The sequence below is a fragment of the Carcharhinus amblyrhynchos genome, chromosome 8 (assembly GCF_965287045.1).
Source record: "Carcharhinus amblyrhynchos chromosome 8, sCarAmb.v2.hapA, whole genome shotgun sequence".
In the NCBI taxonomy this organism is placed as follows: domain Eukaryota; kingdom Metazoa; phylum Chordata; class Chondrichthyes; order Carcharhiniformes; family Carcharhinidae; genus Carcharhinus; species Carcharhinus amblyrhynchos.
Genome location: NC_137331.1, coordinates 123,877,882 through 123,901,870, shown reverse-complemented (window position 1 = coordinate 123,901,870; position 23,989 = coordinate 123,877,882). Strand labels below are relative to the sequence as shown.

The window sequence follows — 23,989 nt, the reverse complement described above, 5'->3', positions numbered from 1 at the left end:
AAACCTACAGATTCCTTGAAGGAATAGACCGGGTAGACGCAGCCAAGATGTTTCCCTTGGTAAGGGAGTCTAGAACCAGGGGCACAATTTTAAAACAAGAGAGAAGCCACTTAGGACCAAGACGAGGAAAGATTTCTTTACATTCGAAGGTTGTGGGTCTCTGGAATTCTCTGCCCCAGGGAACTGGGAGCTCAGTCATTCAGTTTGGTTAGGGTAGAGATTTCTGATTCATCTTAACGTAAAGGGTTATGGGGATCATGTGGGTAGCAGCCATCATCGCATTGAATGGTGGAGCAGGTTCAATGGGCTGAATGGCCTCCTCCTGCTTCTGTGGGCCATCTCCAGAAAACATGCAACCAACTGCATCTCCCAAGGCCCCGTATCTCAGAGTTGCCGCACCCACCTTCCCCTCCGTGAGCCTTGACCTGTACACCTTCACCCCCCCATGAACCTTGACCTGTACACCTTCCCCCCGTGAACCTTGACCTGTACACCTTCCCCCCCCGTGAACCTTGACCTGTACACCTTCCCCCCCTCTGTGAACCTTGACCTGTACACCTTCCCCCCCCCGTGAACCTTGACCTGTACACCTTCCCCCCCTCTGTGAACCTTGACCTGTACACCTTCCCCCCCCGTGAACCTTGACCTGTACAACTTCCCCCCCCGTGAACCTTGACCTGTACACCTTCCCCCCCCCCGTGAACCTTGACCTGTACACCTTCCCCCCCGTAAACCTTGACCTGTACACCTTCCCCCCCCCCCGTGAACCTTGACTTGTACACCTTCCCCCCCCCCCCCGTGAACTTTGACCTGTACAATGCAGTAGGGTCACTTCTTGCAATTGTTCTATTATACTGATATCAACAATCTGTTACAGATTCATGGAAAGCTGTTACCTTAAGAAGTGGTCCTTCAAACCTTTGCACCATCTTATACATCCCCTGAAAAGATAACAAACTGATATTAGTTGCATTATCCACTTTGCCCAGCCATTTAAAGACCATACCTCTTCCAACAATTCTCTCAGATTTATGCCTTTTTGCAAATTCTGCTAGTTATTTGTAGACAGAATTATAACAGTTACAGGATACAGCTTCAGGCATTTGAATTTTAACCAACCAGCTTAAAACTACGCACTTAGCTACCAGCAGCTCATTAGATTTAAGTTTGTGTTTTGGTAACTTCAGAACCAATCCTCCTGTGGGGATATTGGTATGTCATCAGGGGTATAAGAGACAGGGGGGCAGTTGTACAAATGGAAAAAGAGCACCTACCACAGCTCGCAGCTCCAGAGAGGCACAGCAACTGCGCTTTGCCACAGCAGATAGCTTTTAGCTCACAGTCTCATTTATGTCTTAAAAGAAAACCTCATCTGAATAGTAAAGGTACCAAATGCAGGCAGAGGTTCCAGACAGAAGAAATCAAAAGCAGAAAGGAGACAGGAGATTCCAGAAGATCAAACCTGGCTGTAATTTAGAGGCTGACTAAGAATGCTATTTTTTGTTAATAAGCGTGAATTGTATTTATCTAAACAGCATTCCATTAGAATCATGTTTTATTCGGTTTGTTAATAGTTTAGTTAACCTGTGAGTTAGATAAATAAAGTTTTACTTGTTGCTTTTACAGAGAGGGTCTCAGGGAGTTATTTTGATTTAATCATTAAAAGCTGCTGAAGAGCCAATTGTAATATTTCCCACACAGACTTTAACAGATTATGAAGTGAGGTTCTCCGGCCGGGGGTGGGGTGGATCAGCTTCCCCTTTATAACAATCAGGCTGAGAGCAAACAGTTAGGTTTACACTTTACAAACTGGTCACTCAGTGACAAAGATATTGAAAAGTTTGCAGTAATCGTAACCTTGAGCTTTTACAGAGTCATAGAGGTTTACAGCATGGAAACAGGCCATTCGGCCCAACTTGTCCATGCTGCCCTTTTTTTTTTTACAAAGAGCCCTAAGTTAATCCCAATTGCCCACATTTAGAGAGTCACAGAGGTTTACAGCATGGAAACGGGGCTGGAGAAGTAAGCTTCCAAAGGGGGTTTTACAGGAATGGAACTGAAGTCGCACTGAGCTCACACTGACAGCAAAAATCAGATACTTTGGAAGGATATGCAGGAGAGACAGACAAACCTTGCTGGATTTTGCACCGAGGACAAGTTTGATTTCTGTACCGCGAGCCAAATCAAGTGGCACTTGGTCTATTAAAGAAAACACAGAAATGATTAGGAGCCAAAGATCACTTCAATCAAAATGAGACAGTGTGTGACTATGAACGCATGTGTTGATGTGAGAGTGCGCGCGAACGAGAGTGCATGAGGGTGCACACGCGTGCATGCATGTATTTGTGTGTGAATATGTGCACTGTGAGAGTGTGCACGTGTTGGTGTCATATTCACGTGTGCATGTATGGATGTGGGTTCACGGAATCCAAATGGCTGGAGAAATATCTTCAGTAACTCCAACGGGGAAATCAGGAGAATCTCTGTTATGATGTGGGTATGCCGGCGTTGGACTGGCGTAAACACAGTAAAAAGTCTGACAACACCAGGTTTTAGTCCAACCTATTTATTTGATAATGATTATCAAATAAATAGGTTGGACTAAAACCTGGTGTTGTCAGACTTTTTACTGTGAATCTCTGTTACCCAGAGAACAGGGAGAATGTGGAACTCCCACCCCGAGGTGAATGGCACTGATGTATTTAAGGGGAATGCGGATGAACACACAGGGGAGAAAAGGAGCAGCAGGAAATGTTGATGGGGTGAGTTGGGGGAGAGCAGGGGGAGGCTGGTACAGTTCTCTGGGCTGAGTGGCCTCTTTTCTTGCAGTAAGATTCTATGGGGAAATAATCCTTTTCATAACCAAGAACTTGTGAAATAAACACAAGCCGCAGCAGGAACTGTGCAACGTCCTGTCCCGGGCCAGAGGGACTGAGGGGAAGTGGGTAATCTGAGTTTAAATTTGGAACAATTTGCTGAGGCGATAACTCTGGTTGCCATAGGGGCCAGCTCACTGGGAGAAATCAAATACCAGCTCTGGATAACGAGGCAGACAGAGTCCAGTGCTGCTGGTGTGACTGTAAGGCTACTTCCAGCGCGGTTCTGTAGGACTCACCACTGGGCCGCTTAATTTTTTATGTCACGCATCAATAATTAGACATGTTTAGGCGGCAGATTAAAAAGTTTGCAGGTGGTGTATAAGCGATGTGCTCGATAATGAGATAAAACTGCAGACCACAGGGAGGTATGGGGGTGGATGGGTCATTGGCAAAGGGACTCAGTCCTGAGATGTATCAGCTGATACATTTAGGGACATCAAACGGGGCAAAGGGAATGCACAGAAAGTAGGGAAGGAAATCTGCCGTCCTTACCTGGTCTGGCCTACATGTGACTCCAGAGCCACAGCAATGTGGTTGACTCTCGACTGTCCTCGGGCAACTATTGATAGGCAGTAAACGCTGGCCCAGCCAGCGACACCCATGTTACATGAATCAATGAAATAAAGGATTAAAAAAAAAATACTGAGGTATGTGCAGAAATAAGGGTGGCACAGTGGTTGGCACTGCTGCCTCACAGCGCACGGGACCCAGGTTCGATTCCCAGCTGGGTCACTATCTGCATGGAGTTTGCACGTTCTCCCTGTGTCTGCGTGGGTTTCCTCTGGGTGTTCCGGTTTCCTCCTACAGTCTGAAAGACGTGCTGGTTAGGGTGCATTGACCCGAACAGGCGCTGGGGTGTGACGGCTAGGGGATTTTCACAGTAACTTCATTGCAGCGTTAATGTAAGCCTTACTTGTGACTGATAAATAAATAAATGAGTGGGATTTTGGAGTGCAGGTCCCCAAATCTCTGAAGGTAGCTGGACAGGTGGTTAAAAAGACATACGGACTACTTTTCTTCATTACAGGCTCAGAATATAGGAGCTGGGAGGTTGTGCTGGCAGTGGGTAAAACACTAGTTAGACACAACAGTGCACCGTTACTGGTTCCCGCATGACAGGAAGGACGTGGAACAGAGTGGAGAGGGTGCAGAGGAGATTTATACAGGATTCTGTCGGGACTGGAGAATGTTAGTGAGGGGGGAAAGACTGAACAGGCTGGGGGAGTTTCCCTTAGAACGGAGGGAGCTGAGGGGAGATTTAATTCTGAGGAATCCAGAGAGAACGGGGTAGGAATCCAGAGATAATGGGTAGGAAAGGATCTATTGTTGTGAAAAAGGTTTGTTAAGGTTCCCCGTGGTTGGCTATTGCAGAAAAGATGGAGACATGGGATTGAGGGCGATTTAGCAGTTTGGATCAGAAATTTGCTAACTGTAAGAAGACAAAGGGTGGTGGTTGACAGGAAATGTTCAACCTGGAGTTCAGTTACAAGTGGTGTACCACAAGGATCTGTTTTGGGGCCACTGCTGTTTGTCATTTTTGTAAATACCTGGATGCGCGCATAAAAGATGGGTTAGTAAATTTGCGGATGACACTAAAGTCAGTGGAGCTGTGGACAGTGCGGAAGGATGTTCAGGTAACGGAGGGACATAGATAAGCTGCAGAGCTGGGCTGAGAGGTGGCAGATGGCGTTTAGTGCGGAAAAGTGTGAGGTGATTCACTTTGGAAGGAATAACAGGAATACAGAATACAGGGCTAATGGTAAGATACTTGGTAGTGTGGATGAGCAGAGAGATCTCGGGGTACATGTGCATAGATCCCTGAAAGTTGGCACCCAGGTTGATAAGGTTGTTAAGAAGGCGTACGGTGTGTTAGCTTTTATTGGTAGAGGGATTGAGTTTTGGAGCCATGAGGTCATGTTACAACTGTACAAAACTCTGGTGTGGCCACACTTGGAGTATTGCGTACAGTTCTGGTCGCCGCATTATAAGAAGGATGTGGAGGCATTGGAAAGGGTGCAGAGGAGGTTTACCAGGATGTTGCCTGGTATGGTGGGAAGGTCTTATGAGGAAAGGCTGAGGGACTTGAGGCTGTTTTCGTTAGAGAGAAGAAGGTTAAGAGGTGACTTAAATAGAGGCATACAAGATGATCAGATAAGGTGGACAGTGAGAGCCTTTTTCCTCAGATGGTGATGGCTAACACAAGGGGACATAGCTTTAAATGGAGGGGTGATAGATATAGGACAGATGACAGAAGTAGGTTCTTTATTCAGAGGGTAGTAAGGGCGTGGAATGCCCTGCCTGCAGCAGTAGTGGACTCGCCAATATGAAGGGCATTTAAATGGTCATTGGATAAACATATGGATGATATTGGAATAGTGTAGATTAGATGGGCTTTAGATTGGTTTCACATCAATGCGATGGTGCAACATCGAAGGCAACATCCTATGTTCTAATAATGACATCAGTAACGAGGATACATAGGGTTCGTGTGACTGGTAGGAGCATTTGAGGGGTAATTATTTCCATTCACTGGTGCTCTGGGGGGCCGGGGGGATTCTGAAAGGATGTTGAGAAACGGAAACCCCTCATCACATCTGGATAGCTCTCGAGGTGCCACAGCCTATAGGGCTTCAGAGCTGGAAAATGGGAGGAGACTGGATCGGCCAGTATGAAGTCAATGGGCCGAGTGGCCTCCTGCGCTGGCCAATCAATCCAGGTTGTAACAAAGACACAAACTGATGTAAGCTGCTTACATTGACTCACCAATTACCAATCCCAATTAAAATCGGACATGATCAGTTAATCTGTTTGTTTTATCTGCAAACATCATTATTTTGATGCTAAAATTGAACAGAGGGAGTGTTCGCTCGGCTGGTGTCTGGGGTAGGGTGGAGGTTACGAGGAGAGACTGGGCTAACATTTCCTCCAGTTTGGAACCGTCACATATCATCTCAGTAAAACGTATAAAATCCTTCAAGGGGCTGGACAGTGTCTTCATCAGGAGGGGGCAATATGCAGCCTAGAGACGGAGGCAGGGGTAGATAGGGGTCATGGGTAGAGGTGGTGTTGAGATGGCAGCGTGGGCTCATTGGGCCGAAGGGCCTGTTTCCCCACGCTGATTTTGTTCTTTGTTCACACGTGACCCGAGTGTAGCCCCATGAGACATTTTATTGACCGTTGCCGCAGGCGCGGGGTCACCACATTCCGCTGGTTCCCGTCTGTGTAGTTTTTCACTTCCCGGTGTGGCTGAAGTAATCTGCACATAAAGCGAGGGTGAGTGAAGTGAGGAGGGGGCTGATTACTCACAACACTGACTGTGAGAGCCGTGCACTCCCTCTGTGTCCAAAGAGTCAATATTCCTTTAGTTTTTACCATTTGAAGTTGATGACAGTTCCATTAATATCAAAATGATGAAGCATTTTCTATAATTGGTAATGAAATATTCAGCGTGTATTATTTAATCTGATTCACAGGGTCACGGTTAGTGAAGAAACCCCATTTCAATCTTGAAGCCCACTGATTTTGATTTAATTTGATTTATTATTAACGTACAGTGAGAGGTATTGTTTCTTGTGCGCTATACAAAACATACCGTTCATACATAAGGAGAATGCAGAATGTAGTGTTACAGTCATATTTAGGGTGTAGAGAAAGATCAACTTAATGCGAGGTAGGTCTAACAGCAGCAGGGAAGAAGCTGTTCTTGAGTTGGTTGGTGCGTGACCTCAGGCTTTTGTATCTTTTTCCCGAAGGAAGAAGGTGAAAGAAAGAATATCCGGGGTGCATGGGGTCCTTAATTATGCTGGCTGCTTTTCCCCGAGGCAGCGGGAAGTGTAGACAGAGTCAATGGATGGGAGGCTGGTTTGTGTGATGGATTGGGCTACATTCACAACCCTTTGAGATGAAGGAGGGTTCACTCGTGCAGCCCACTCGCTAGACTAGCTTACCAATCACTGGGGTAAATGCTGTGAATATTTTCCCTAGTTGGAGGGATGTGGACCGTGGGGGTTTGCAGTTTTGGGATTAGAAGTTGGCCATTTGAGACTCAGATGAGGAGGAATTTCTTCACTCAGAGGGTGGCGAATCCTTGGAATTCCCTACCCAGAGGCCTGCTTAAGCTCAATCACAGTGTGTTCAAGGCAGAGATCGCTAGATTGTTGGTACGAAGGGGATTAAGGGATGTGGAGAAGGGTGTGGGGAGAGGGATGATCAGTCATGATCTTGTTGAATGGTGGGGCAGGTTCAAAGGGCCAAATGGCCTCCTCCCCCCTCCTCCTCATTTTCAGCCATTACTTACTGTTGTTATTCTTGATGCTGGGGTCAGCACCACACTTTAGAAGCTTTACAGCACTGAGCCTCTGGCCCCGGTACGCTGCACAGTGCAATGGTGTATTTCCCAACTTGTCCACGCAGTTCACGTTGGGTGGACTTGACTTGTTCAGCTGAAAATAAATAAATTACAGTCACGTTAGCGGCAATCAAAGCTCCTGGTTTCCGGAATACCGACCAAAAACGGTGATAGTCAAGGCTCAGTGAGTAACACTCTGACCCAGGGGTCAAGGCCACTGCAGAGATTTCAGTACAGTGAAGGAGGAGGAACTTCTTCACTCAAAGGGTGGTGAATCTCTGGAATTCTCTGCCCGTTGAAGTGGTGGAGGCTACCTCACTAAATATATTTAAGTCACGGGTAGATAGGTTTCTGATAGGGGAATTAAGGGAGAAAGTGGGAAAGTGGAACTGATCCACTTCAGATCAGCCATGATCTTATTGAATGGCGGGGCAGGCTCGAAGGGCTAGATGGCCGACTCCTGCTCCTATTTCTTACGTTCAAAGTCTTGGCCAATAACGGATAGCCGACCTGGGGAACCAGTGTGGGAAATAATGTGACTCTTAATCTCCAGGTCATATTTTCCAGTCTCGTATTGAGTCATGATTTTTATTATCTTAAATATCTCAATCCGAAGACTTTCATAGAATCCTGATAGTGCAGAAAGAGGCCATTTGGCCCATTGCGTCTGTCCTGATTCTCCGAAATAGCATCTCCCCCACCTTATCCATCAGCCCACACATTTAGCATGGCCAATCCACCTAACCTGCACATCTTTGGATGCTAAGGGGCAATTTAGCATGTCCAATCCACCTAACCTGCACATCTTTGGGCACTAAGGGGCAATTTAGCATGGCCAATCCATCTAACCCACACATCTTTGGGCACTAAGGGACAATTTTGCATGGCCAATCCATCTGACCCACACATCTTTGGATGCTAAGGGGCATTTTATCCTGGCCAATCCACCCTAACCAGCACATCTTTGGACTGTGGGAGGAAACCGGAGCACCCGGAGGAAACCCATGCAGACACGGGGAGAACGTGCAGGCTCTGCACAATCACCCAAAGTCAGGAATCGAACCCGGGCCCTTGGCGCTGTGAGGCAGCAGTGCTAACCACTGTGCCACTGCAATTTATTTCGACTGATTTTCTTAAACCAAAAAAGAAGTGTCCTCAAACTAAACATTACAATCGATACTCCGCATTGGGACTGAGAATCTCGTTTATTGAGATCTCCTGACTATGTATCGTTAGCAATTATTAAATCGTCGGAAGAAAGTGTTTTGTACAAACAGAGAAAGATTGCGAAATGATAAGTTAACAAAAACCTGCAACGATGAAGGGACAGCACACTGATAGCAGCGGCTGAGGAGGTACAGGAAGTGCTCCCTCTGGTGTGGAGACAAATAAACACAGCCCGAGGAGAAAGTCCTGTCACTGGCAGGGGAACAGGAACCAGAGGACACAGAGATAACAGAATGGGCAAAAGGAAAAGGAGGGGAAATGAAGAGAATTTCTTTTACGCAGCGGGTTGTTGTGATCTGGAAGGGGCTGCATGGAAGCATGGCGGCACAGCGGACAGTCTGTCTGTGTGGAGCCTGCCCCGTGTCTGCGTGGGTTTCCTCCGGGTGCTCCGGTTTCCTCCCACAGTCGGAATGACGTGCTGGTAAGGGTGCATTGTCCGTGATAAATTCTCCCTCAGTGTACCCGAGCAGGCGCCGGAGTGTGGCGACTAGGGGAATTTCACAGTAACTTCATTGCAGTGTTAATGTAAGCCTTACTTGTGACACTAAATGAACTTTAAACTTCAGAAGGGAATGGGATAAATGCTTGAAAGGGAAAATTTAGAGGACTGTAAAGGGCAGTGAGGATTAGGGCTAACTGGATCCAAAATGCTGGAAAATCTCAGCAGGCCTGGCAGCATCTGTAAGGAGAGAAAAGAGCTGACGTTTCGAGTCCAGATGACCCTGGAACTTTGCTCTGCAGAGCTTTGACAAAGGGTCATCTGGACTCAAAACGTCAGCTCTTTTCTCTCCTTACAGATGCTGCCAGACCCGCTGAGATTTTCCAGCGTTTTCTCTTTTGGTTCCAGTTTCCAGCATCCGCAGGAATTTGCTTCCATCCAGGGGCTAATCGGAAAGCACTTTCAGAAAGACCAGACGTGATGGGCCAAATGGCCTCCTCCTTTAGATCGGAGTTGAACATAGAACATAGAACATTACAGCGCAGAACAGGCCCTTCTGCCCACGATGTTGCGCCGACCAGTTTTTTAAAAAAAAAACACTGACCCACTAATCTAAACCAATCCCTTTTCGTCCATAAACCTATCCACAGATCTCTTAAACGCCCCCAAACTAGGCGCATTTACAACTGCAGCAGGCAGGGCATTCCAATCCCTCACCACCCTCTGGGTAAAGAACCAACCCCTGACATCCATCCTATAACTACCCCCCCTTAATTTAAAGCCATGCCCCCTCGTGCTAGCTTTCTCCATCCGAGGAAAAAGGCTATCACTACCCACCCTATCTAAACCTCTAATCATCTTATACGTTTCAATAAGATCCCCTCTTAGCCGCCTTCTTTCCAGCGAAAACAACCCCAAATCCCTCAGTCTCTCCTCATAGGACCTCCCCTCCATACCAGGCAACATCCTGGTAAACCTCCTCTGCACCCTCTCCAAAGCCTCCACGTCCTTCCTGTAATGTGGGGACCAGAACTGCACACAGTACTCCAAGTGCGGCCGCACCAGAGTTGTGTACAGTTGCAACATGACGCTGCGACTCCTAAATTCAATCCCCCTACCAATAAACGCCAAGACACCGTATGCCTTCTTAACAACCTTATCTACTTGATTCCCAACTTTCAGGGATCTATGTACACATACACCTAGATCCCTCTGTTCATCCACACTATTCAAAGTCCTCCCGTTAGCCCTATACTCAACACATCTGTTACTCCTACCAAAGTGAATTACCTCACACTTCTCCGCATTAAACTCCATCCGCCACCTCGCGGCGAAGTGAAGAAGTTCCTCCTTGAGGAGGAACTTCTTCACTCAAAGGGTGGTGAGTCTCTGGAATTCTCTGCCCGTTGAAGTGGTGGAGGCTACCTCGCTAAATATTATTTAAGTCACGGGTAGATAGGTTTCTGATAGACAAGGGAATTAAGGGTTATGGGGAGAAAGCGGGAAAGTGGAACTGATCCACTTCAGATCAGCCATGATCTTATTGAATGGCGGGGCAGGCTCGAAGGGCTAGTTGGCCGACTCCTGCTCCTATTTCATATGTTACGTTCTCCCTGCTGCGAGATTCTCTTTTCTTCTAACTGTCCCAGATTCCCGAATGGGAAAGAAGACAAACCATTAAACATTCGAACTGTCCTTGCTGATGATGGGCAGATTAACCTGACAGCACTTACCAAAGCTGTTAACTCTGCCACATCTCCCTCCCGCGCAGCAGCCAGTAGCAGCTCTTCCAGCTTTCTCTCCTGCGTCATTTCAGCAGCTGTTTGTTTTTAAAAAAAAAGACAGACTTTGGGTTTCTAGAAACAGGTCAGATACGACAAAGCATAGCAGAGTCCCGAATTCTCCCTCAATCCCACCCTTACCCACACACGATCGGCAGAGGAATTAAGGTCCGCATTGTGTGAACTTGCCTCGCATCCTTTCTGGTTGTATCACAGCTTGGTCTGGGCTCCTGCTCTGCCCAAGACCACCAGGAACTACAAAAGGTCGTGAATGTAGCCCAATCCATCACGCAAACCAGCCTCCCATCCACTGACTCTGTCTACACTTCCCACTGCCTCGGGAAAAGCAGACAGCATAATTAAGGACCCCAAGCACCCCGGACATTCTCTCTTCCACCTTCTTCCGTCAGGAAAAAGATACAAAAGTCTGAGGTCACGTACCAACCGACTCAAAAACAGCTTCTTCCCTGCTGCTGTCAGACTTTTGAATGGACCTGCCTCCCACTAAGTTGATCTTTCTCTACACCCTCGCTGTGACTGTAACACTACGTTCTGCACTCTCTCCTTTCCTACTCTATGAATGGTATGTTTTGTCTGTACAGTGCGCAAGAAACAATACTTTTCACTGAATGTTAATACATGTGACAATAATAAATCAAATCAAAAATAACTTCAGCAGAGATATCTCCCCTACATTGACTGCTCTGCCCTGGGGAGCAGCGGGGCTGGGTGTACAAAGCCGGTAAGAGAAAGGGCGCAACCCTCCCACGACCGGGATCCTGCAGTCCTGCCAAAGTCAATGGAGTTTTGGGTGGCTCGCTGCATTTTCCAGCCCCGCCCTCACTCTGACAGGGCTGTCTAATTCTGCATAAGGACGTTACTTACATCTGAAGCTCAGAATGTTTTGAAACGAGGTTCCAATAATTGTGTCGGGCTCATCGTCGCAGAGCCCACCCTCTCGGGAGTGGGGGGGGCGGGGGGTGGTGGTGGCGACGAGTGAGGGAGGGAGCCCTGGTGTCCTGGCCAATATTTATCCCTTAATGACTATCAGAAGACCAGATTGTCTGGGCATCATCAGACCGTTATTAGTGGGATCTTGCTGCGCACAGAGCAGATGCTGCTTTTCCTCTGTTAGCTTGTCGACTACAGTTCAAAACGTGCTTCGCAGGCAGGATGTCCTGAGATCATGAAAGGCGCTATATAAATGCAATTCTGTGTTTTTACCTTGCAGCATGCATCGGATTTCCTCGTCCTGAGTGACAGCTCTCGGTGTTTGACCATCTCCATTAATGATAGCGGCGTCTGCGTCAAACTGTAACAGCAGCAAGACCAGCTCCTGGAAAACACGGGACAGAGCCCGACTGAAACACGGGCAAACACAGGACAGAGCCCGACCGAAACACGGGCAAACACAGGACAGAGCCCGACTGAAACACGGGAAAACACAGGACAGAGCCCGACCGAAACCACGGGAAAACACAGGACAGAGCCCGACCGAAACATGGGCAAACACAGGACAGAGCCCGACCGAAACACGGGAAAACACGAGAGGGACCGTGATCAAAACACAAGACGGAGCCTGACTGAAATACAGGGCAAACACAGGATGGACTGTGTGGTGCTACCTAACTCTGGTAATCAGGTCAGCGCTGTTCCTTTGAAAGATTAATCAAAAGCTACAACTTGCATTTATATAGCGCCATTGACCTCTCCAGGCACCTCAACTGTGGGTTAGCAAACAAAATTTGTTACCAAGCCACTTAGTGCATGGTCAAAGAGACAAGTTTTGAGAAGTGTCTTGAAAGGAGTTTCAGAGGTGGAGAGGTTTAGGGAGGGATTTCCGGAGCTCGGGGTCCTGGCTCTGAAGGACAAGCTCACCAACAGTGAGTGGAGCGATTACGCTAGTGAACAGGACCAGAGGAGTGAGAGATCTCAGAGGGACATGAGACTGGAGGAGATCACAGAGGTAAGGGGAGGGGGGGTGGAGATGAGGCCATGGAGTGATTTGGAAACACGGGTGCGAATTTTAGAATGGAGGCAGTGCTGGATCAGGAGACAGCAAATAATATTCTAAATGTAGATTAATTGAATCTGGCAGCTATTGAACAAAATTATTGAGAGTGTTATAAAGGAGAGATTGATTCTTTTTTAGTCACTTACAAAATACAACATGGGCAGCACGGTGGCTCAGTGATTGGCACAGCTGCCTCACAACACCAGGGACCCGGTTCAATTCCCAGCTTGGGTCACTGTCTGTGCGGAGTCTGCACATTCTCCCCATCTCTGTGTGGGTTTCCTCTGGGTGCTCCGGGTTCCTCCCATAGTCCAAAGATGTGCGGGTTAGGTGGATTGGCCATAATAAATTCTCCCTAATGTCACGGGATTAGCAGGGTAAATATGTGGGGTAACAGGAATAGGGCCTGGTAGAATTGAGGCCAGTGCAGACTCAATGGGCTGAATGGCCTCCTTCTGCACTGTAGGAATTCTATGATTTTATGTAAGAAGTTTTATCTTTTGCAATCTTCCATCTTCTTTCTCTTTTGCTATCTTCACTATTGAGATAAGGCTTTCTTTTAAGACATAAATGATCTGTGGCAGAGAGCAGTTACTGTCTGGCTCTCTGGTATGTCATATCCTTGATGACATACTAACATTCCCACAATAGGATTGGTTTATAGGTTACCAAAACAACAAATTCAAATCTGATAGGCCGCTGTTATTCAAATGCCTAGTTTAAGCTGATTGTTCTCGAATTCGCCTTGGCAACACTACTGTCTGACCTCTCGGTACAATGTTTCACTCTGTGTACTGCATATGCACCTGCATCTCTTTGTTTTTAAGACTCCAAGTACGGAAAAAAATCCCCACCTTTTTAATAAACAATTTTACAAACACCGACTTTGCAATAATAGCTTGAAGCAGTTTCAAATATTCCATTGCATTTTCTCAAAAACATATCTTCTCACCTTCCTTCCTGTGAAAGCTGCTCGATGGAGCGGAGTGTCTCCTACATCATTGACCACATTCACGTCTGCTTCAGCCTATCAGCAATAAGATAGCCAACAAATTATCCAATGATTCACCACAAGATTCATGAGCGTGGCTACCTATGACGCAGAGGGGTCTGGTTCCAGTCGCTGTGGTATCACTGAGTGTATATTTACATGGAGCGCACAGAAACATGCAGCCCACATCACTGCCCTACACTCCACACTCCCACCTGATTTCACCTCATCTGTGTCCAGGAGGACGTGGAGGCTTTGGAGAGAGTACGGAAAAGGTTTACCAGGATGTTGCCTGGTATGGAGGGCATTAGCTATGAGGAGAGATTGAATAAACTGGGATTCTTCTCCCTGGAAAGACTGAGGGGGCAACTTGATAGAAGATCATAAAATTATGAGGGGTATAGATAGGGTGAACAGTTGGAAGCTTTTTCCCAGGGCAGAAATGGCAATTACAAGAGGGCACAAGTTCAAGGTAAGGTGGGGGGGGGGGCGGTGGTGCAGTGAAGGTTCAGTGGAGATGGGCGGGGGACTTTTTTTTTTACAGAGAGGGTGGTGGGGGCCAAGTGAGGTGGTTGAGGCAGATACATTAGCCAGATTTAAAGCTTATCACAAACAGGGAATAGAGGGATATAAATAGTTGGTCTAGATAGGTAAATGTGATCGGTACGGGCTCAGTGGGCTGAGAGACCTGTTCCTGTGTTGTTCTTTGGTTTCTGCATGTTTTCTGGACGTGGGAGGCTTTGGAGACAGTGCAGAGGAGGTTTACCAGGATGTTGCCTGGTACAGAGGGTCTTAGCTATGAGGAGAGATTGGGTAAACAGGGGTTGTTCTCCCTGGAAAGACGGAGAATAAGGGGAGACCTAATAGAGGTGTATAAAATTATGAAGGGTACGGATAGTGTGAACAGTGGGGAGATATTTCCCAGGTCGGAGGTGACGATCATGAGGGTCACAGGCTCAAGGTGGGGGGGGCGGGGGGAGAGGTATAACTCCAATATCAGAGGGATGTATTTTACACAGAGGGTGGTGGGGGCCTGGAATGCGCTGCCAAGCAGGGTGGTGGAGGCAGACACGCTGGGATCGTTTAAGACTTATCTGGATAGTCACATGAGCAGACTGGGAATGGAGGGATACAGAAGAATGGTCTAGTTGGACCAATGAGTGATGCAGGCTTGGAGGGCCGAAGGGCCTGTTTCCTGTGCTGTACTGTTCTTTCTTTATCCGGCTTCCCCTCATCGATGGTATTCACCACAACAACTCCCATGTTTTTCTTTATATTCTTTCAAGAGATGTGGGCATCACTGGCTAAGACAATATTTGTTGCCCACCCCCTGCAGAGGGTGATGGTGGGCTGCCTCTGCAGTCCATGTGGTGTAGGTACACCCACACCACTGTTAGGGGTGGGAACACCTTCTGTACCTCTAGCCTACCAAACCCTTTCATGCCCCATCGAGTTTCACCCCGCAATGTGTTCCACATTCTACCTGGGTAAAGAGGTTTCTCCTGAATTCCTATTGGAATTCCTAATAGCTGGAGTCCTCATCTTGGGAAACAGAGCAGTTTCCCCTGGAGGAAACCCACGCAGACACAGGGGGAACGCACAGACTCCACACAGTTAGTGACCCAAAGCTAGCATCGAACCCCAGGTTCCTGGAGCTGTGAGGCAGCAGTGCTAACCACTTAGCCACTGTGTCATGGAGGAGAGAAGGTTCTCCAGGCTGATACCAGAGATGAGGGGTTTATCTTATGAAGAGAGATTGAATAGACTGGGTCTGTACTCGTTGGAGTTTAGAAGGCTGAGGGGGGGATCTTATAGAGACTTACAAGATAATGAAGGGGATGGATAGGGTAGAGGTAGAGAGATGCTTCCCGCTTAGAAAGGACAGCAGGACTAGAAGGCACAGCCTCAAGATAGGGGGGGGGGGCAGTTTAGATCAGAGTTGAGGAGGAACTTCTTCACTCAAAGGGTGGTGAATCTCTGGAATTCTCTGCCCGTTGAAGTGGTGGAGGCTGCCTCGCTAAATATATTTAAGTCACGGGTAGATAGGTTTCTGATAGACAGGGGAATTAAGGGTTATGGGGAGAGGGCGGGAAAGTGGAACTGATCCACTTCAGATCAGCCATGATCTTATTGAATGGCGGGGCAGGCTCGAAGGGCTAGATGGCCTACTCCTGCTCCTATTTCTTACGTTCTTATGCTAACCACCATGCCACCGTGTCATGGAGGAGGGGGCCTGGGTAAGATACTCTGTCAGAGAGTCGGTTCTCTCTGACTTGATGGGCTGAATGGCCTCCTTCTGCACATTAGGGATTCTATGATTGTAAATATTTTCTGTTCTCTCTCCAAAGCCTCCCCATCTTTCCAAAACCGTGCTGCCAATGGTCAAACATTCCACTGGGGGCCACTGGTTTATGAAGCTCAGTGTAACGTCCCTGTTTCTGCATCCCATGTCCCTATAAAGCCCCGTACCGCATCTATCTTTTAACCACTTCCTCCACATACCCTGCCATTTTCAGTGAAGCATTAGGAGTTGCATTATGTTGTCCGTGATGGATAATTGAGGAAAATAAACTTCCAGGGAAATAAAACCGGGAAATGAGACTGACTGAGTTGCTGTAGAGAGAGCTAGGATGTTCATGATGGGTGGAATGGCCTTGGTCTGTGCCATAAATGTCTCTATGACAACTGAATGTCTCGCTAGGTCATTTCAGAGAGCCATTAAACTTGCTGTTGGTCTGGAGTCACATGTAGGCCAGACTGGGTCAGGACAGCAGATTTCTTTCCCGAAAGGACAGTAGTGAACCAGCTGGGTCCTTTACAACAACCCTTTGTAGTCACCATTAGCTCTTCATTTAATTTAATTCCCAAGCTACTATGGTGGGATTTCAAGTCTCCAGAACATTTCTCAGGCCTGGATATGATTAGTCCAGTAACACAGTCACCACTAGACTACCAGGCCCAAATATCGATGGCTGTGTTGGTTGCTGAGACAGGAGAAACATTTCTGTTTCCAGAATTGTGGAGTTTGTTTTCACACGGCAAACAAGTTATAATCCCGAAAAATTGGTATTCCATTCTCCAACTTTTTTTTACCCAGAGGGTGGTGACGGTCTGGATTGCGCTGCCTGGGAGGCCTCACAGCCTTTCAGAAGTATCTGGAGGAGCACTTGGCACAACATTCAGGGCTATGGGACAAGTGCTGGCAAGTGGGGTTAGATGGGCAGGTCAGGGGCCTTTCACGTTTTGGTACAGACTCGATGGGCCGAAGGGCCTCTTCTGCTCTGTAGTATTGTGTGATTCTGTGAAATGATTCCATGTACTGGGGTAAAGTTTATTTACTAGTGTCACAAGTAGGTTTACATTAACACTGCACTGAAGTTACTCTGAAAATCCTCTAGTCGCCACACTCCGGCACCTGTTGGGGTACATGGAAGGAGAATTTAGCACGGCCAATGCACCCTAACCAGCACAGAAGGAGGAAGCCAGCACACCCAGAGGAAACCCATGTACACACGGCGAGAACGTGCAGACAGTGACCCACGGGTGGCACAGTGGTTAGCATTGCTGCTTCACAGCTCCAGGGACCTGGGTTCAATCCCAGCTTAGATCACTGTCTGTGTGGAGTTTGCACATTCTCCCCGTGTCTGCGTGGGTTTCCTCCAGGTGCTCCGGTTTCCTCTCTCAGTCCAAAGATGTGCCGGTTAGGTTGATTGGCCATGCTAAAATTGTCCCTTAGTGTCCTAGGATGCGTAGATTAGAGGGATTAGTGGGTAAATTTGTAGGGATATTTTACAAGGATGTTGCCTGGATTGGGAGGCATGCCTTATGAGGATAGGTTGAGGGAGCTCGGTCTCTTCTCCCTGGAGAGACGAAGGTTGAGAGGCGACCTGATAGAGGTTTATAAGATGTTGAGAGGAATAGATAGGGTGGATTCTCGGAGGCTATTTCCCAGGGCTGAAATGGTCGCTACGAGAGGACACAGGTTTAAGGTGCTGGGGAGCAGGTACAGAGGAGATGTCAGGGGTAAGTTTTTCACTCAGAGGGTGGTGAGTGAGTGGAATCGGCTGCCGGCGGTGGTGGTAGAGGCGAACTCGCTGGGGTCTTTTAAAAGACTTCTGGATGAGTACATGGGATTTAATGGCATTGGGAGTTACAGATAGTTCTATGGCTTGGTAGGAATGGATGTGATCGGCGCAACTTGTGTTCTGTGTTGATATGGGGGAGGGTAGAGCCTGGCTGGGATTGTGGTCGGTGCAGATTCAATGGGCCGAATGGCCTGTTTCTGCAATGTAGGGTTTCTATGATTCTAAGCCGGGAACTGAACCCAGGTCCCTGGCGCAGTGAGGCAGCAGTGCCAACCACTGTGCTGTCCTGTGCAGCTTTGTATATTACGGCGTGGTTTGAGTTAACAAGGCTTCCAAAGTTGGCTGCAACCTGGCATTCCACCCTTCAGAGCAAATTTTCACTCAGAGGGCACAGAACCCACACACCCAGATCGTGAATCCTCAAATTCCTCTGACATTCCACAGTCAGACTGACAAAGAGAAACGATTTCTCACGGTGGGAAGAGTCCAGAGCGAGGGGCTCGAAAGCTCAAAACGAGACGTGGTGTTAGGAAATGCTTCTCCACACAAAAGGGGCGTGGAAAACTGGAATTACCTCCCCAAAAGAAACATCACAGCTGGGACTGATGGAATTGTGTTGGGAACTAGGGAGGGGGGTGCGAGCAGGGAGGGCATTAAGGGTTAGGGAACAAATGTGGGGGGATGGAACTCAGAAAAGATCAGCAACGGATTGGTTAAGTGGTGGAACAGGTACTGTAGGCCGGATGGGGGAAAAACAGGTCCCGTAGGCCGGACAGGGAGAGGTCCGATGGGCTGAATGGTCTCTCCCGCCCAATATTCTAATGATTAAAAGTCAGCGAGGAGCTAATTTTCACCATTCCAATCACAATGACCCAGATTGTTCCATTCAGATTACAATAGAGCATCAGCAAATACTTCACGATACTTTTAATAAAGTTTTTATCAACCAACCAGTGAACAATCAAGAATTAGACACCAGGAAATATTTAACATTTCAGTGTTCAGAGACGCAGACATCTTAACAGTTCCTGTACATTTCAGCAACAAAAAATTAACACAACATTCAACGTGGATACATCTGTAATCCAACCTCGGCATTTCTCGATACGAAATTTCTGAATCAATTGCGAAATGCATAATGTCTAAAAATCAAAACATACCTTTAATAATTCCTCCACAACATCTTTATGTCCAAAATAGCAAGCTAGATGTAGAGGGGTCCAACCAAAATTCGACTTACTCCGGCCTAAAACAGAGCAAGTTGTTAATCATTCAGTCTCCACACGCGTTCACTCACTTCAGAAAATTAAGAGGATGAAATTCTCACTTCGTCGAATCCCAGCATTGCAGGAAGAGGCCATTCAGCCCATCGAGTCTGCACTGACCACAACCCCACCCAGGCCCTATCCCCCTAACCCCACATACTTACTCTAGCTAATCTCCCTGACATCAAGGGGCAATTTAGCACGGCCAATCCACCTAACCCGCACATCTTTGGCGTGTGGGAGGAAACCGGAGCACCCGGAGGAAACCCACGCAGACATGGGGAGAACATGCAGCCTCCACACAGACAGTGACCCAAGCCGGGAATCGAACCCGGGTCCCTGGCGCTGTGAGGCAGCAGTGCTAACCCACTGTGCTACCCCTATCAGCCTGTTCCTGTGGATGATTTGTCCAGCGGTATTACCACTACACCACCTTCACCCCAAAATGACTCCCCACCCTGTGCCTACTCCAGGTACAAGGTGTGGTCTTCTCCAACGGAGCCACCACAGACGCCACCTCACTGGGGGCTGAGATCAGACGAGGCTGTGTCACTGTGACAGCTCTCTTCCCCATCGTCCTCTTTGCAATACCCCAGAAAATGACCCACAGGCGCAGAGATCATCTCCAGGCCAACTCTTCACCACCTTCAACCCAAAGCCAATCCAACCTCGGTCTCCAGAAGGTGTTTGTGTGTGCACTCACTCAGAAGCTGAACTATGGCTCATCACTGCCTCATTCCCCAGAGAAAGCGGACATTTCACTAAACACCCAGACAAGTCAGCTCCCACAGCAAAAAAAAACCCATCCTGCACTGATTAAGATCAGTACTGAGATCTTGGAAAAGGTGGATCATTTTCAATACCTTGGAAGCCTCTCTCTCGATGAAGAACGAATCCCTGCAGTGCAGGAGGAGGCCATTCAGCCCATCGAGTCTGCTGCGACTCTCCGAAGATGGGCTTAGCTAGCCCATCCACTGCCCTACCCTGTCCCCATAGCCCCACGCATTCAATCTACTCAACCTACACATCTTTGCACTGTGGGAGGAAACCGGAGCACCCGGAGGAAACCCACGCAGACAGGGGGAGAACGTTCAAACTCCACACAGACAGTGACCCAAGCCGGGAATCGAACCTGGCTCCTTGGCGCTGTGAGGCAGCAGTGCCAACCACTCTGCCATTAAGTGAGTCAGTCGATGACTGAGGAAGAGAGAATTTAGAACGTAGAACATTCCAGCGCAGTACAGGCCCTTCAGCCCTCGATATTGCGCCGACCAGCGGAACCAATCTAATGACCCTCTAACCTATTATTTGGGAAGCAGGCTCTCAAACCCGAGACTAATCCCATTGATTAAGAGCAGCAGAGATCCTGATGGTTCCTGTGTGCCTTTGGGATTAGAGTAAGCTGCAGCAGGCAGGGAGCACTGGGCAAGGCACCATGTGTGGCACCTTCGCAAGACCCTCAAATCCACAGGCAAGGGAGGCAGTCAAGGAGATAAAATCGCCGTGCTCAGGTTACGGAGAGGGGTTGGAGGAACTTGTTTTCCTTTGTGCGGGTAACTAGGAATCCAAAATTCTGATTCACGTTGATTGAAGACACAAGGAAAGCCTCCCTCCAAAAGGTAGGAGGGTCAGTGACCGGGAGACACAGATTTAGGATAAGAGGCAAAATAACGAGAGGGAAAATGAGGAGATGTGTTTTAATGCAGCAAGTTCTTGTTGCGCTTTCAGTAACGGAATCAAGAGTTATGGGGAAAGGACAGGAATGTAAGGTGGGCCATGATCCTACTGAATAGCAGAGCTGGCTCGAGGGACTGAATGGCCTCCTCCTGTTCCGGAAGGTCGGAGAGGATGATTGAAGCAAATTCAACCGGAAGTTTCAGAGGAAAAATTGGATAAATATCCCAGAAGGACAGAATTGGTAGGATGATGGGGTAAAAGTTGGGGAATGGGACTAACTGGATAGCTCATTCAAAGCAGCTGACAGGCAAGATGGGCTGAATGGCCTCCAACTGTCTGCAAGATTCTACCGTTTCCACCATTCAACGGCAGCAACTGGAAATTTTAATTGGTGATGCTTGAATCACAGAATCCAATATTACGGTGGCACAGTGGGTTAGCACTGCTGCCTCTCAGCACCAGGGACCCAGGTTCAATTCTGGCCTTGGGTAACTGTGTGAATTCTGCACATTCTCCCCGTGTCTGCATGGGTTTCCTCCCACAATCCACAGATATGCGGGTTAGGTGGATTGGCCAGGCTAGATTGCCTCTTAGAATACCAAAATGTGTAGGTTAGAGAAATTAGTAGACTAAATGTGTGGGTTTACGGGTACATAGAACATGGAACATTACAGCGCAGTACAAATCCTTTAGCCCTTGATGTTGCGCCGACCAGTGGAACCAATCTAATGACCCTCTAACCTAAACTATTCCAATGTTATCCATATGCCTATCCACTGACCATTTGAACGCCCTTAAAGTTGGCGAGTCCACAACTGCTGCAGGCAGGGCATTCCCACGCCCTTACTACCCTCTGAGTAAAGAACCTACCTCTGACATCCGCCCTATAATTACCACCCCTCAATTTAAAGCTATGTCCCCTCGTGTTAGCCGCCACCATCCGAGGAAAAAGGCTCTCACTGTCCACCCTATCCAACCCTCTGGGTAGGGTCCGTCGGACAGCTGGTACAGACTCGATGGGCTGAATGACCTCCTCCTGCACCGTAGGGATTCGGTGATCCACAGATGCTATGATATCTGAAGTTCGGGAAACGTACCTTTGCAGTTAATGTTGAAAGCCAACTTCTCAACCTTCCTGCGATCCAGCAGTTGTTTGACTTCCTCCAGGATGCCATTCCGGGCCTGGTGAAGCAACTGCTCCTCAGACTCGCGCAGTGCCTGGTCCTCAATTTCCAAACTCATTCCTAATGGAGAAAATATTTCAAAAATGACAAAAAAAAAATTCTGTGCATGACCCAAGCGGGCACAGAGCAGCGATTCCCAGAACAACGGTTCAGATCACAGGGTGGAGAACCTCACCACGTTCCCTATTAGTTAGACGCTGTAACATTCCAGCCAAAACATTTTGGTACCGTTTCTTGCTGGGTGTGAAAGCTGACGATGGTGCATCACAGGATCAGTGAATGATATAACCCTCGCTCTGGAACACACCGACCACCAGGGGAGTGGAAGCAGCCACGGTGACTTTCTTTTCCACAATGAAATTGGATGGGCACTTGAAGGCTACCAGGACAGAACGGGGGGGGGCAACCAGTACTGACTGGATTGCTCTGCAGAGAGCCAGCATGGAATCAAAGGGGTGAATGGTCTCCTTCTGCATCCAACACTCCTTAATCAACCTCAATCCCATTGTTCTCATTTTATTTAATTTTTAAAACTGCTCGCTATCGTTTATTTCTTAATTGTTTGCCTTTATTTTTCTTTTCCCCCACTCTTTCCCCCTTTTCTTCCCCCTTTTACCTTCTCCGCCCCTTCATCTCTCACAGTTTACCCTCTGATTTCTCTGCCGTTTGGCCATTCACACTTTCTATTCTCTCTATGGGCTGCCATTAGCAGCCTTTCCCCTGGTTTCTGTGGCTATGACTCATCTTCCATTCCCTCCCCCTGCAGTATAAATATCTCTCACTTTCTCTGCCTTTGAGCTTTGACACAGGGTCGTCTGGACTCGAAACCTCAGCTCTTTTCTCTCCGTACAGATTCTGCCAGACCCGCTGAGATTTTCCAGCGTTTTCTCTTCTGGTTTCAGCTTCCAGCATTTGCTTTTACTCCTTAATCAATAAGATTCAAGGATTGGAAAACGAACAGAGGAAAAACGGAGAAAGAAATTGGGGAAACAAAGAGGGAGAATGAAAGACTGGATTAGGAGAGAGAAAAGAGATAGAAAGAAAAATGTACATTTCTGCTAGAAAAAAAGAGCAGGAGAAATGGCATTGCTAATCTCCATTCATTGATCTAGTTGCCATTGTTTTAACAGTTAGCACGTTGCTCATGGACACCAATGCGATATGAGACAACCACATCTGCATGGCACAGTGGTTAGCACTGCGGCCTCACAGTGCCAGGGACCAGGGTTCGATTCCCGGCTCAGGTCACTATCTGTGTGGAGTCTGCACTTTCTCCCCGTTGGTTTCCTCCGGGTGCTCCGGTTTCCTCCCACAGTCTGAAAGACGTGCTTGTTAGGTGCATTGGCCCAGACAGCTGTTGGACTGTGGCAACTAGAGGAATTTCACAATAACTTCATTGCAGTGTTAATGTAAGCCTTGCTTGTGACGAATAAATAAATTTTACTTGTAAGTATCCACAGCTCAGGGAATTTCATCTCAGCTCGACTGAGCTGCAGACACTGAGGGGCAATGAAATTAGATCATAGAACGCTACAGTGCAGAAAGAGGCCCTTCGGCCCATCGAGTCTGCACCAAACACAATCCCACCCAGGCCCTACCCCCCTATCCCTACATATTATACCCACTAATGCCTCTAACCTACGCATCCCTGGACACTAAGGGGCAATTTCTTAGCATGGCCAATCAACCTAACCCGCACATCTTTGGACTGTGGGAGGAAACCGGAGCACCCGGAGGAAACCCACGCAGACACGAGGAGAATGTGCAAACTCCACACAGACAGTGACCCGAGCTGGGAATCGAACCCCGGTCCCTGGAGCTGTGAAGCAGCAGTGCTAACTCACTGTGCTACCGTGCCACCCCTCTTTAGACCAGGAGGCAATCACGCCCCTGAGAATAGAGTCTTCAGATTTTTTTTATTCATTCGTGGGACATGGGCATCGCTGGCTGGGCCGGCATTTATTGCCCATCCCGAGTCATCCGAAGGTAGTTGAGAGTCAACCACATTGCTGTGGGTCTGGAGTCACATGTAGGCCAGACCGGATAAGGATGGCAGATTCCCTTCCCTAAAGGGCATTAGTTAATCAGATGGGTTTTTA

General features: G+C 47.9%; 1 protein-coding gene across 2 annotated transcripts in view; it reads right to left on the bottom strand.

Annotated features, from left to right (window-relative positions):
- osbpl1a (oxysterol binding protein-like 1A) overlaps positions 1–23,989 on the bottom strand; it is a 224,085-nt gene that overhangs the window by 172,605 nt on the left and 27,491 nt on the right. For both annotated transcript variants that reach the window (XM_080194750.1, XM_080194751.1), the window contains exons 2-9: positions 21,804–21,950; positions 18,925–19,010; positions 13,641–13,715; positions 11,899–12,010; positions 10,627–10,712; positions 7,177–7,321; positions 2,132–2,199; positions 897–941 (exon numbers count right to left, since the gene is read on the bottom strand). In XM_080194750.1, the coding sequence (XP_080050876.1) occupies positions 897–941; positions 2,132–2,199; positions 7,177–7,321; positions 10,627–10,712; positions 11,899–12,010; positions 13,641–13,715; positions 18,925–19,010; positions 21,804–21,950 (764 nt within the window). The remainder of the gene's footprint in view (positions 1–896; positions 942–2,131; positions 2,200–7,176; positions 7,322–10,626; positions 10,713–11,898; positions 12,011–13,640; positions 13,716–18,924; positions 19,011–21,803; positions 21,951–23,989) is intronic.